The sequence below is a fragment of the Oncorhynchus mykiss genome, chromosome 9 (genome assembly GCF_013265735.2).
Source record: "Oncorhynchus mykiss isolate Arlee chromosome 9, USDA_OmykA_1.1, whole genome shotgun sequence".
In the NCBI taxonomy this organism is placed as follows: domain Eukaryota; kingdom Metazoa; phylum Chordata; class Actinopteri; order Salmoniformes; family Salmonidae; genus Oncorhynchus; species Oncorhynchus mykiss.
Window position 1 is genome coordinate 69,314,587 of NC_048573.1, and position 14,085 is coordinate 69,328,671.

At 40.2% G+C, this 14,085-nt stretch overlaps 2 protein-coding genes across 9 annotated transcripts in view; both read left to right on the forward strand.

Moving 5' to 3' along the window:
- tnr5 (Tumor necrosis factor receptor superfamily member 5) overlaps positions 1-14,085 on the forward strand; it is a gene marked incomplete at its 5' end in the record, with an annotated part of 1,066,050 nt that overhangs the window by 2,262 nt on the left and 1,049,703 nt on the right. The window contains 3 exon segments of the mRNA NM_001165184.1: positions 2,576-2,665; positions 3,006-3,131; positions 3,373-3,531. Of these exon segments, the coding sequence (NP_001158656.1) occupies positions 2,576-2,665; positions 3,006-3,131; positions 3,373-3,531 (375 nt within the window).
- LOC110532774 (tumor necrosis factor receptor superfamily member 14) overlaps positions 12,541-14,085 on the forward strand; it is a 40,815-nt gene continuing 39,270 nt past the window's right edge. For 3 of the 8 annotated variants that reach the window (XM_036988851.1, XM_036988849.1, XM_036988850.1), the window contains exon 1: positions 12,541-13,504. The gene's annotated coding sequence lies outside the window, so the exon portion shown is untranslated. Of the gene's footprint in view, positions 13,826-14,085 lie in introns of all 8 variants that reach the window. The other 5 variants (XM_036988855.1, XM_036988852.1, XM_036988854.1 and 2 more) reach the window with 2 other exon arrangements.

Genomic DNA, 14,085 nt, shown 5'->3' on the forward strand with positions numbered 1-14,085 from the left:
TTATAACCTCTCCCCCGGATTTTCAAGGGCCAGGGAGAGCTCACCAGACGCTGCCAGAACCACAACGCTTTCCAGGGCTTGGGCCCCTCTCGGTGCGAACCCATTCCAGGGCGCTCTGCCCTCCACTTAGAAAAGAGAACTCTCCCCGGGGCTCCCGCCAGCTTCTCCGGGATTGATCCTGTTACCACACTGGATGCCTCGCGGCGCCCGTCTCCGCCAGTCCGTGTGTCACACCCTGATCTGGTTCACCTGTCCTTGTGATTGTCTCCACCCTCTTCAGGTGTCGCTTATAATCCCCGGTGTATATATCCCTGTGTTTCCTGTCTCTCTGTGCTAGTTTGTCTTGTTTGCCAAGTCAACCAGCGTTTTTCCTTGCTCCTACTTTTCCCAGTCTCTGTTTCTAGTCCTCCTGGTTTCGACCCTTGCCTGTCCTAACTTCGAACCACTCTGCCTGTTCTGACTACCAGCCTGCCTATCCCCTTGTACTGTTTTGGACTCGGATCTGGTTTCTGACCCCTGCCTGGCCTGCCTCGAGACTGCCTATCGCCTGGTACTGTTTGGACTCTGACCTGGTTTATAAACGCTCGCCTGTCCCCGACCTGCCTTTGCCTACTCCCTTTGTAAAAAATAAATATAGGAGCTCTACCATCTGCCTCCTGTGGCTGCATTTGGGTCTCGCCTTGTGCCTTTATACTGTGGACATTCTGAAAGTAGTTTGAGGTCAGTAGGTCACACGACCAAGGAGCCATTGAAATTCACAAAGTTAGAAAAAATTATGTAATCGTGTGAGATGAAAATGGACAAACTAAAGGGTGTGCAATATAGAAGGGTAGTCAGTGGACATTCTGAACCTTGTTTGAGGTCAGTAAGTCACATGACCAAGGAGTTATTGAAATTGTAATGTAAAAAAAGTTTGTACTTTGTTTATGCTCCCAAACTAATTCAACTCGGAATACAAAATGCTGCTCACATTTCCATATTTTTATTAGCTTTGGAAAGCGAATTAATGTCCAAATTGTGAAAATAAGACCTGTGCAATGTTGTGCACAATTTTACCAACATCATGACACTTATTTGGAGTCTGTGGCTCAAGTGCTTTGAAAGCTATTGAGGTTGGAAAGTGTGAATATCTGTCGAATATCCAACTTGAAACTGTCTTTACCTCGGTCACAAGTGTAGGTCGCTCTTTTCAGGTCAAACTTGGCAAGTGTAGATGCAGATTTGAATTTTAGTGTAAATACTCTCTTGACTCGACGTCTAGATCGATGTTGTCCAGTAGATTTCCATGTATTAGTTGGGTAAAGTTAGTTATAAATGGCGTTTTAATTATACCTTCCTGACGGTTTGTGCTATTGTCAAGGGCGTGGCATGACTATGAATACGTTTAGGAACAGTGACTGTCCAAACACTAAGATACAAATGACTAATTCGGATGTGGTTTAGAGTCAGAAAGCTGTCATTTTCCGACATGGCTACGCTAGTTACCATAGTAATGACAGGCGTGTGTGCGCCATAGAAATAAGAACGGATAGAAAGGGCGTTTCCATTCAAGTCAATGATGGAATAATGGGTGGAATGGCAGCCATCTTGCAAAGAAATAAATGCCATTGCATGAGTCACATCAGTTAGCATTATTTTAATTAACGCTCTACATTACCATGGCAATCCAGCATCAGTTGATAAAACATTCCACAATGTTATGAAAATTATTCCATCACAATACCAGGAAGCCATCGCAAGTGTACCCATGAGTTTACCAGTCAATTGCCAGGGTTAGAGCTTCAAAGTCTGTTCTATTCATTCTTATTTCTATGGTGTGCGTAGTGGTTTAGGCTGATTGGTGGTGGTGCTCCTGCTTCCCATCACTCAGAAGTTATGTAACAACCTAAGGTGATGACAACAATGTGTCGCCATGGAAGTTTCACAGTTGCTTTGAATGTTCAAAATCATAGTGTAAAAACACTTTTAAAGCCTCAAAGGATAATCCAACTTTCAAAATTGTCCTTTTTTTTTTACCTGTTTAGCTATCTTGCACATTCACACTTTTTTAAAAACCTTTATTTAACAAGGCAAGTCAGTTAAGAACAAATTCTTACACCGGCCAAACCCAGATAACGCTGGGCCAATTGTGCGCCGCCCTATGGGACTCCCAATCACGGCCGGTTGTGGATTCGAACCAGGGTGTCTGTAGTGACGCCTCTACCACTGAGATGCAGTGCCTTAGACCGCTGCGCCACTTGGGAGCCCAATTTTGAAGATAATTAGCTACCACATGTTCTTGTCAAACTGTCAGAGTAGCTAGCAAGATATGACAAGATATGTGAAAATTTGTCTAAAAACAACTTGAAATAAATCAGATTTGAACATTCAGACACAAGTCACAGATTTGTATCTGACTTGAAATGTGTCCTGAAATATCTGATACCATGTGCTTTTTGGCTGTTTAGACTGCAGGATGAAGAACAGATTATAATTGGATATGCCAAAAAATTGTATTTGAGTCACTTCAAACTGCCAATGTGACCATGGCTTTACAGACTGCCACTTAGCCTGTATATATTTTATGTCGTTTCAGGTTTTCATTTTGTGCTTGTATTTGGAAAGGATTGTGGTCCAGCAGAATACAAAACTAATGATGGTCAGTGCTGCCCAATGTGTAATAAAGGTAATGTAAATTAATGCTTCATCTTTAAAAACGATTTTGTTTACAATTGCACACAACGGGTAGGAGAAATACGTTAACAGTAAACAAAGTGGAGGTAGCCTACAATCTCACAATACAGTATTTCAGTCTCATGCTGTAAATGAGAGGCATGTTTCATGGAACACAGCTCTCTGCATCTTTGTGTTTACATTTTTTATGACCCCCCCATGACATCATAGGGTGTCGTTTTCTTAGGACTCGTTCTTATCTTTTTCACTACATACTGGTAAAGTGGAAAACTGACCTTTTTAAATAAAATATGTAACGTCTCAATAAGTTAAGTTGTATCTTCTATGATTAGGCTTGGTGGTCCGGAGAGATTGTACATTGGTGTTCAGCACATCTTGTATGCCCTGTATCAGAGGGACCTTCATGAACGAGGCCAATGGTCTAACCAAGTGCTTTCCCTGCAGTCCCTGTGACCCAGGTACATTTACATTTCTTCTAAACCTTCCCATATTTCCTTTTAGCAGTACACATCATACCCTTTTCACTGCTGAGCTGAGTTGTGTGGCACTGGTTTGGTTCTGCATCCACCAACTGGAAAGTACAATGTAAAATGATATCTGAGTCAGTGTCTTACGTTTCAGGTCACCACATTAGTGTGAAAAGGGTATTATGTAGTATATAAGTAGTCCTCTGACTGAAATTAATCTGATATTTTCCAGGACAGGGCCTGTTCACTCAGACAGAGTGCAAACCAACAAGTAACACAGTCTGCGACGTTCTAGATGGATACTACTGTAGAAGCTACTCATCCAACTCTGAGTGTAGCCTTGCAGTAGAACATACACACTGTTCACCGGGACAGAGTACTAAATCACCTGGTAAGTATGAAGTAGAGGCTAAATATCGTACAGGACATTCTAATTCTGATAACTGAACATAACGTGGGCTCTAGATAGATGGTGGGGTTTTTTCCCTCTGGTTTCTTTTTGTAGTGAAGTCATACCTCAGGTGATTTTTGACTTCTCCAGCACCACAATCGTTAACTTTTGAACATGATAACATTGTTTATTCTCACCATATAGGTACAAAGACAACAGATACCATGTGTGAGGAGTGTCAGCATGGCTTTTACTCACAACATGGTGTGAACTGCACTGCTTGGACTGAGTAGGTCATTGTTTGTGTACTAGAGTTTCTTGAATTGCTTTAGGTTTTCTTTTTTAAATTGGGACATTGATGATATTACATTTCAGAAAGCAGGATGCTTTGATAGCATCCTATAAATTAAGTTCTGGCAACCAGATTTGGGTTGACAGTATAATTACAGGCTGGCTTCAGGGTAAAAACATTTGAATTAATTCACTTTTTGACAGCACCCCTTTTGATTTAAATGAAACCTTCCATACATATTCACACATTGTAGAAGTGCTCAGAAAGTGGCTTTTTTAAAACCTGAATGCCAAAACATTCAAGAGATTAAAGGTGTTGACCTATTTTGTATACCCCACACGCCTGCTCCCGCTCTCCCTCTTTGGTTCTCAAGGGCGCCAGGCTGCCCTTCATTATTCATTACGCACACCTGTCACCATCATTACGCGCAGCAGCTCTCATTGGACTCACCTGGACTCCTTCCCTTTGTTGATTTCCCCATCTATAACTGTCTGCTTCCCCGTTTGTTCCCTGTGTCAGCATTAATGTCGTTATGTGTTCTTGTCCGTTGATAATTAAATGTTCTCTCCCTGTACCTGCTTCTCATCTCTACCAGTTTTGATCCTTACAACCATACCATGAGACATCCATGTCTTCATCACTGGAAAAGATAAATGGTTGAGATTTATATAATTTAAAAAGCTTACTAACAGGTGTTTCAAACTATTTTATAATTTTTGGGGAAAAACGAGGCACAGTAGGTATCAAAACGTTCTTTTCAAGAAATGATTAAATAGTTGAACAACCCTGTTTTTAAGCTTTAAAATTATATCAAACACAAGCGTTTATCTTTTCCAGTGATGAAGACATGGATGTCTCATGGGATGGTGGGGTTTGCAAAATAGGTCAAATTTGAGCACCTTTTCCAGTGATGAAGACATGGATGTCTCATGGTATGGTGGGGTTTGCAAAATGGGTCAAATTTGAGCACCTTTTCCAGTGATGAAGACATGGATGTTTCATGTTATGGTGGGGTTTGCAAAATGGGTCAAATTTGAGCACCTTTCCCAGTGATGAAGACATGGATGTCTCATGGTATGGTGGGGTTTGCAAAATGGGTCAAATTTGAGCACCTTTCCCAGTGATGAAGACATGGATGTCTCATGGTATGGTGGGGTTTGCAAAATGGGTCAAATTTGAGCACCTTTCCCAGTGATGAAGACATGGATGTCTCATGTTATGGTGGGGTTTGCAAAATGGGTCAAATTTGAGCACCTTTCCCAGTGATGAAGACATGGATGTCTCATGGTATGGTGGGGTTTGCAAAATGGGTCAAATTTGAGCACCTTTCCCAGTGATGAAGACATGGATGTCTCATGGTATGGTGGGGTTTGCAAAATGGGTCAAATTTGAGCACCTTTCCCAGTGATGAAGACATGGATGTCTCATGGTATGGTGGGGTTTGCAAAATGGGTCAAATTTGAGCACCTTCATCTCCTGAATGTTTTGGCATTAAGGTCCAAAAAGTAACTTTATAACCTCTTATTCTATAGGCAAATATGTACGGAAAGTTTTAATTGAATTAAATGGAATGCTGTCAAAAAGTGATTGAATTCAAATGGATTCACCATTAACCCATATAAAACCTGACGTTACAATATGCTGTAGTTGACCTGTCTAGTTAAATAAGTGTTTGTGTTGCTTACTCTGCAGTTGTGCAGCAATGGGACGCGTGAAGACTGAAGATGGACATTCTAGAAAAGATGTTATTTGTAACAAAGTGCCACCAAGGATCCATACCACTCTAATAGATCCAATATTATTATTAGGCCTAACCGTTTCTGCACTGTTTGGTTTCTACCTGGCAAGAGGTTAGTCCTTTGTTTATTTAACTTTATTTCTCAATTTAATGAGTCACTTCTTTAAAAGCATGTAATTGTCATGTAACTTGCTATTGTAATACATAAACATGCAACTCATGGTGAGTTGTCTTTTACCCCAACTAATCTGATTATTCTTGTTGTGTTTTCAGCTAAACGTAAGAAAGGTCAGTCGATATTTATTTTACATTAATACATTCCTCACCATGTTAACTAGTTTGTTTTGCCTCTATTTATCTGACTATTTCTACTGAACTTTCAGAGCTGCATGAATTCTATGAGGTAAGTCATTCTATTTAAACTTTTCTATTTGTTTAAACTATTTTGAAATCCAAATCCTAGTAATTCGAAGTTTTAATACAAACAAACCCTCTTATAACATTGTTATGAAATCAAATCCATTGTCAAAGTTAGTTTTTCCTGAAAAATTATTTGTAGTGAGTGAAAGATTCTGTTAATTTTATGGATAAAGAATCCAATGTTGTCATTTAGTCCGTTTTAGTTGCTATAGCGATCCTAACTTGTGTAATACCTCATAGGTTCCTGTGCAAGAAACGGGACATCAACAAGTCACCAGTAACTCCCTGTATGTCATCCATTTGGATTCAATATTTCAGACTATCATAGTAATAACTGAGTAAACAGATTACTTTATACTAGGGCTGGGACGATACCAGTATTATGACAATGAAACAAAACACAAAGCTGATTTAACTTCTTTAGGAAAACAGCCCTAATGTTGGAAACAAACATCATTATGTTTCCATGCAGTCACATGTGTTACGGATACCATTATCCTGTGTGTGTGTGTATCCTGTGTGTTTCTTTTCTCTCCTTCTCCCCTCACAGGTGAAAATCATCACTCCCCAATCAGTCAACAATCAACCCATCAATCAGAAGACACACCTCCTCCTGTTTCCTACCCTATCACAGTTCCTTCCCCATGGTTTAAAAACCCCATCATTTGTTTGCTCTGGAGCTCAATCTCTTTGTAATGCCATGTTTGTAGATCTCTGTTCTTCATAGATTTCAGTAGCTCAATCTCTTTGTAATGCCATGTTTGTAGATCTCTGTTCTTCGCTCGCTCTCTGTGTATTAATTAACCTCTCTTTTGTTTGAGCACGTCCAAATCACTTTGTCATCTCCTGTGAGTATTGTTTTGGTTATGGTGTTTGTTGCTGGTGGGAAAAGGGGGAAACCAAGACAAGTCGCCCATGGGCATACACTACCCGTAGGTGAACTTTGTTAAATACACTAGTTAGAACTGGGCGGACCACCCACTGTATTTTTGGTTAGTTAGTTAGCTGTTGTTGAAATAGGCTAGTCTAGCTTAGGGGTGTTTTGAATACTTATTGTTTCTTTCCTTGGGTCCAGCTCAGCCCCTTTTCCTGCTTCCCCCCATTACCGTGTGTTTATAAATAAACCCTGAGTTTGACGGTATTATTTCGGTTGTCCTGGTTATTACGTTCACATTTTTATTTTGTCACTATTATAATTTACATGAGTTATGTTACGGGTCTCATTACCATCCCCCCCCTAGACTGTCGGGCCAAAAGGGATTCGTAACAACATGTATTTATATTCCAAGCTTTAGCAGACATTATTTTACATACAGAAGGTTTTTAAAGTACCGTGTGGTAATTTTTTCCCATTGGAAAAATACTGCAATACTGCTATCGTCCCGGCCCTACTTTATACTATTACTAACTAAATGATTGACTTGTTTGCTTGTTGTTTTCCAGAGTGGAAACAGCAGAGAATGTGCCTGGTAATGTTGTAACTGATTGACAGTCAGCATCCACTAAACTCAGATGAAGTGCCATGAATGCATGCGGATACCCAGAAGGCTGTAAGACATGAATCGAGTACTTATGAACTGCAATGCATTTGCTCCTGCATTTTGACTATTAAGTATACCTATCTGGAGTGGACTGTTGCAATACTGTGAATGCCAAGAGTGTGGAAAGCTGTCATCAAGCAAAGGGTGGCTACTTTGAAGAATCTCAAATATAAAATACATTTTGTACTTTTTGGTTACTACATGATTCCATATGTGTTATTTCAAAGTTTTGATGTCTTCACTATTATTCTACAATGTAGAGAATAGGTAGGTGTGTCCAAACTTGACTGGTGCTATATGTGTATAAAAAAGTATACAGTAAAGTATTTGGTCCCATATTCATAGCACACAATGACTACAACATGCTTGTTTGTTTTGGTTGTGTTTCAGATTATTTTGTGCCCAGTAGAAATTGAGGGTAAATAATGTATTGTGTCATTTTGATGTCACTTTTTTTTAACAATGAAATGTTTCTAAACACTTTTATATTAAAGGGGAACGGAAACACTAGGATTTAGAACGCCATACAGTTCATGTTTGAATTGTTGTTGCCATCTTCATTGTCTGCACCTAACCTCACTCCCTTCCATTCACTCTCCGCGTGAAAAGTCAATTACCACAGACAATTTGCTTGATTCCTGCCAGTGACGCACTGGCGTCAGTTGTTACTATGGCGATAGCTAAAATTGACCTTGTCGCCGATCAAAATACTAAATATAGAGATGTTTTTAAGTTAAATGAACATGTTTAATATAAGTGGTTTGAGTACATCTCTTTGTTTACATTTACTTCCTAAAGTGTTTCTTTTCCCTTATAATGTGGATTCTTCCATGATTACGGATAATCCTGAATGAATCGTGAATAAATGAATATATTACTCCTCAGATACTATAGTATTACTTATAATGTATCATGTCTCTGATGTATCATCTTTAACCCAGAATCTAACATTGGTAAAAATTGATTTAAGTTTCCCTACATTAAAGTCCCCGGCTACTAGGAGCGCCGCCTCTGGGTGAGCGTTTTCTTTTTTGCTTATGGCGGAATACAGCTCATTCAATGCGGTCTTAGTGCCAGCATCAGTCTGTGGTGGTATGTATACATCTACGAAAAGTACAGATGAAAACTCTCTAGGTAGATTGTGTGGTCTTCAGCTTATCATGAGATACTCTACCTCAGGCGAGCAATAGCTCGAGACTTCCTTAGATATCGTGCACCAGCTGTTATTTACAAAAAGACATAGTCCACCGCCCCTTGTCTTACCAGACGCTGCTGTTCTATCCTGCCGGTACAGCGTATAACCAGTATGTTGATAGTGTCGTCGTTCAGCCATGACTCCGTGAAGCATAAGATACAGTTTTCAATGTCCCGTTGGTAGTTTAATCTTCCGCGTAGATCATCGATTTTATTTCCCAAAGATTGCACGTTTGCTAGCAGAATGGAAGGAAGTGGGGGTTTATTCGATCGCCTACAAATTCTCAGAAAGCAGCCCGCCCTTTGGGCTCTTTTTCTCCACCTTCTCTTCAAGCAAATCACGAGGATCTGGGCCTGTTCCCGGGAGAGCAGTATATCATTCACCTTGGGCTCATCAGACTTGTTAAAGGAAAAAAAAGGATTCTGACGGTCCGTGGTGAGTAATCGCAGTCCTGATGTCTAGAAGTTATTTTCGGTCATAAGAGACTATAGCTGCGACATTATGTATGAAATAAGTTTTAAAATAAGTTACAAACAACGCAAAGAAGCTAACAAAAAAACACAATAGGTTGGGGACACATAAAACATCAGTCTTCTTCTCCGGTGCCATCTTAAGGGATGACATTTTCACTGCAGCCTAGAGTAGAATTTTGTACTCACTTTAAAACAGTAATGCAATTACTCATTGTATTGTGGTGTTATAGGTTACTATAGTCTAGGGCAGGATACTTCTATTGTGGTGTTATAAACTACTATAGTCTAGGGCAGGATACTTATATTGTGGTGTTATAAACTACTATAGTCTAGGTAGGATACTTGTATTGTGGCGTTATACTGTAGCCTACTATAATCTAGGTATGATAATTGTATTGTGGTGTTGTAGGCTACTGTAGTCTAGGTAGGATAATTGTATTGTGGTGTTATAGGTTAATCTAGGTAGGATAATTGTATTGTCCCTAAACAAGATCAATCTTGTTGTAAATGTTAGTCAACCTTTATGGTTTAAAGGCAGATGGACAGATGGCACTGTTATAGTTAGTGGTAATCAGTATATGTCTGTACACCCATTAAACCTTATTAAATGAACAAAGGTCACAACTTGTTATTCAGTACATAAACTACAATACTCTCACAGAACTCTGAAAAATACAGTACAGAGAAGTTCCTACTTCCTACCTGACCTCTGGCCACATCCTCATTATGACAAATGGTCAGTTCTGTCAGCTCCTCCTGAAGCACAGAGATCTCTTGGTTTTTCTTCAAACACTCCTCTTCAAACTTTGACAAGTGAGTGATTTCCTCATCTGGAGGCGAAAGAAATGCACACCTGTTTAAGTGAGGTGCCGGCTAATGGAGTAGAACACCTGTTTAGGCGAGGTGCCGGCTAACGGAGTAGAACACCTGTTTAGGCGAGGTGCTAGCAAATGGAGTAGAACACCTGTTTAGGCGAGGTGCCGGCTAACGGAGTAGAACACCTGTTTAGGCGAGGTGCCGGCTAACGGAGTAGAACACCTGTTTAGGCGAGGTGCCGGCTAACGGAGTAGAACACCTGTTTAGGCGAGGTGCCGGCTAACGGAGTAGAACACCTGTTTAGGCGAGGTGCCGGCTAACGGAGTAGAACACCTGTTTAGGCGAGGTGCCGGCTAACGGAGTAGAACACCTGTTTAGGCGAGGTGCCGGCTAACGGAGTAGAACACCTGTTTAGGCGAGGTGCCGGCTAACGGAGTAGAACACCTGTTTAGGCGAGGTGCCGGCTAACGGAGTAGAACACTTGAAATTAAAAATGAGAGCCACGCTCTAGGAGCTCAGATGCAATATTTTAATAACCTAATAACCAACGTTTCGACAGACAAGCTGTCTTCGTCAGGGTATAATGAAAAACACTGTGCGTCACCAGTTTATATTGTGTCAAAGGACACACACAGGTAGGTAGGTGTCTGTAAACATGGCTGGGTGTGCCTTGATATCATTGGTTAATTTACAGATATAAATAGAACATGTAAACAAACTCCTGTAAAAAAAAAAGAGGGGTTACAATACTACAACTACAGTCACTACCAACGTCCAATATGGTTCACACCCCACTGAGCCAACCATAGTGCTAACAACCATCAGATCCTTCTAGATCTACTAGGGGCCATTTAAAGTGTCTACAGGGAGGTTTTCAGACTGGGCCACACCAATCTGTATAACATGATGAACCTTCTCATGTAGTAGGGTCATGTACCATGGTACCTTCCCCCCTGTGTCCTCAGCCATGGTGGTACTGGTGAAGTTAGACTTGTTCTGATGACCCTCTAGCTGCTCCTGGGTCCAAGCAGGCTCAACCTGCCATTTCCTTTTGTGGAGCCGTTCACCTGCAGGCTTCAGTTAGACTCAAGAAACATTCAATACCTTTCACTTTATTCATTACGTTTTTTTTTTCTTTCACAGGCTGTTTGTTTTACCTCTCGAACACTAAACAAATTTTTATTTCAATGTTTTGTTTTGACGTGGTATTACCTATGGGCATATGCTTTTATTAATGGCAATTGCAAGGGTTACATTTTAAGTATCATCCATTCAAAAAGCAGGCAACATGATAAGGACTTAAACTGGAGGGAGGGGGCAGATTTAGGGATGACGTTGGGATGCTCTGCTGTTGCTCTGGCACATGGACACTTCTGACTGTCCTCAATTGAAGGCAGATGGACCTTCCCTCTCTGACCGTTGACTGGATTCCTTGTAGTTTTGGACAGTAAAACAAACTATTAACTAAGAGTGATTTGAATGTGAAATTAAAAATGTAAGTCACAGTTAATAAACTGGATTCAAAGTGGGGTTCCCACAAGAAAGGTTGAGTTGTGGCTGCTTAGCGTGATGTATTGTTGTCTCTACCTTCTTGCCCTTTGTGCTGTTGTCTGTGCCCAGTAGTGTTTGTACCGTGTTTTGTGCAGCTACCATGTTGTGTTTTCATGTGTTGCTGCCATGTTGTGTTTTCATGTGCTGCTGCCATGTTGTGTTTTCATGTGTTGCTGCCATGTTGTGTTTTCATGTGTTGCTGCCATGTTGTGTTTTCATGTGTTGCTGCCATGTTGTGTTTTCATGTGTTGCTGCCATGTTGTGTTGCTGCCATGCTATGTTGTCTTATGTCTCTATGTATATAATCTATTTTGTAATCTCCTCCCGGCACAGCCAGAAGAGGACTGGCCACCCCTCATAGCCTGGTTCCTCTCTAGTATTTTTCCTAGGTTTTGGCCTTTCTATGGAGTTTTTCCTAGCCACCTGCATTGCTTGCTGTTTGGGGTTTTAGGCTGGGCTTCTGTACAGCACTTTGAGATATCAGCTGATGTAAGAAGGGCTATATAAATATATTTGATTTAATGTAGTGTCTTTCTTGTTGTGATGTGTGTTTTGTCCTATATTTTTATGTTATTTTATGTAAATCTAAACAACGGCTTTTGAGGGACACAATCAGAATGAATGAACATGCTCTGCATCATGCTAAGAACAGTCCTTATGCCTCACTGCTTCACTGCAGCATTATTGTTTGTATTTGGGGTTTTTTATGCAATAAAAGTAGAGTTACAATTACATGAAAACAGTGGGGATTACAGAAACGAATTCATCAAATTAAATTGCAGGTTAAATGTTATTTTAAGAAAACATACATTTAATATGGATTCACAATGGGGCTAATATCCACTCAGAATAAACATTATCCCTTTTGATAACCTTTTGTCATGTATGTTCATGTACTTACCTGGAGTGCGTGTGGGTGGCGCTATTACTAATTACTACATGTGATCGTCTGCACTTGACCTTGACCCATGACATCTGATAAACGTTGTTCTGCCACCCGCATCCCTGCATCAGTGTGCTAATATATTACATGGTGTCAGAAGTTTAAAAGTTATACAAGGAAAGCTCAACATTCCGAAACATGGAACAAATGAGACCACCAACTACTCTGAACCTAGAGGGAAATCTAGTGTGGATCCAGAAATTCAACCTTTACCATATATCATCGCCGGTGGCATTAACGAGAAATCCGAAAAAGGGAAATGTGCCACGTTCCTTCACGTAGCCGGAGATGATGGAATCAAGGTATTCAATACTATTGATTTTGACGATGATGTAGATGACTTGGATGTATTAAAATACATTTTCCGGACGTAATATGAGCCAAGAAAAAAATGCATCAGATAACGTTAAGTCCGATATCTTTTTTACGAGAGTGCAAGGACAAACAAAGTCAATTGATGCTTATGCGACTGATCTAAAAAATGACTTTGAGTTTCAACAATTTACCGAGTCACTGATACGGGATAGAATTGTGTGTGAAATCACAAATGACCAAGTGCGCGGCAGATTACTCAGAAACACTGAAAATGAACAACCACACACGTACTTTTAAACTGGATACAGGAGCTGAATGTAAAGTCTTGTCCGGGTGATACTTGAAAACTCTGAAAGTGAAAGTGAGTGGGGCTAATAAAATACAGGCACTGACATTTTGAGTGAATATGAAGATGTATTCACAGGACTCGGATGTGTTCCAGGAGATAATATATTACACCTTTTGGTGTTTAAATCACATTTTAGCTTGAAGCGTGTTCGGTTATCCTACAGACTCAGCGCATTGCTACATGGTACTTGAAGAAGAAACGGAGGTTATTGATTAATTTAGTACACTGTTTGGATTGATCACATCTAAGCGAAAGCTATACTTTGTCATGACGATATAAACGGATGGATGTGTTCCAGACAAGGAAGGACATCTATTGGCTGAATTTGGCGGTCTGGAGTGTAGGTCATTGTTTTGAAAGCGTTATGAAATGTGACAGTGTGTAATCCCATATCTTCAGCCAATAATGATATAGCTCTGAAACGTTCTTACACGATTTCCTGATTTTCACAGGCAGACTACTAACAAGTTACTTGGGAGGAAATGTTTTATTTTACCCATTGATAGAACATAGGCTTTCAAATTGACAGGAGTTATCTTACCCTGTCTTGGTTAGCATTTGGACCTCCTTTCACTTTCAAAATGACAAAATCAGGCGGCAAATCAATGATTTTGTCATGTTGAAAGTGAAAGTATGAGGTCCAAATGCTAACCAAGGCAGGGTAAGATAAGGATTATTTATGTGTATAAAAATAGCCTCCTGCTACTGGATTTAACATGTTATGTCATTTTAATCTTGATGAATGACTGTATTTGTAATTTTACTACAAGGCTGTTCTCTCCCTTTTGTTTACAATGTCTGTACTACCTCTTGGTGACTCAACTTGCCTTCTGCTTTGAAAGTGCACTGTTCTCTCCCTTTTGTTTACAATGTCTGTACTACCTCTTGGTGACTCAATTTGCCTTCTGCTTTGAAAGTGCA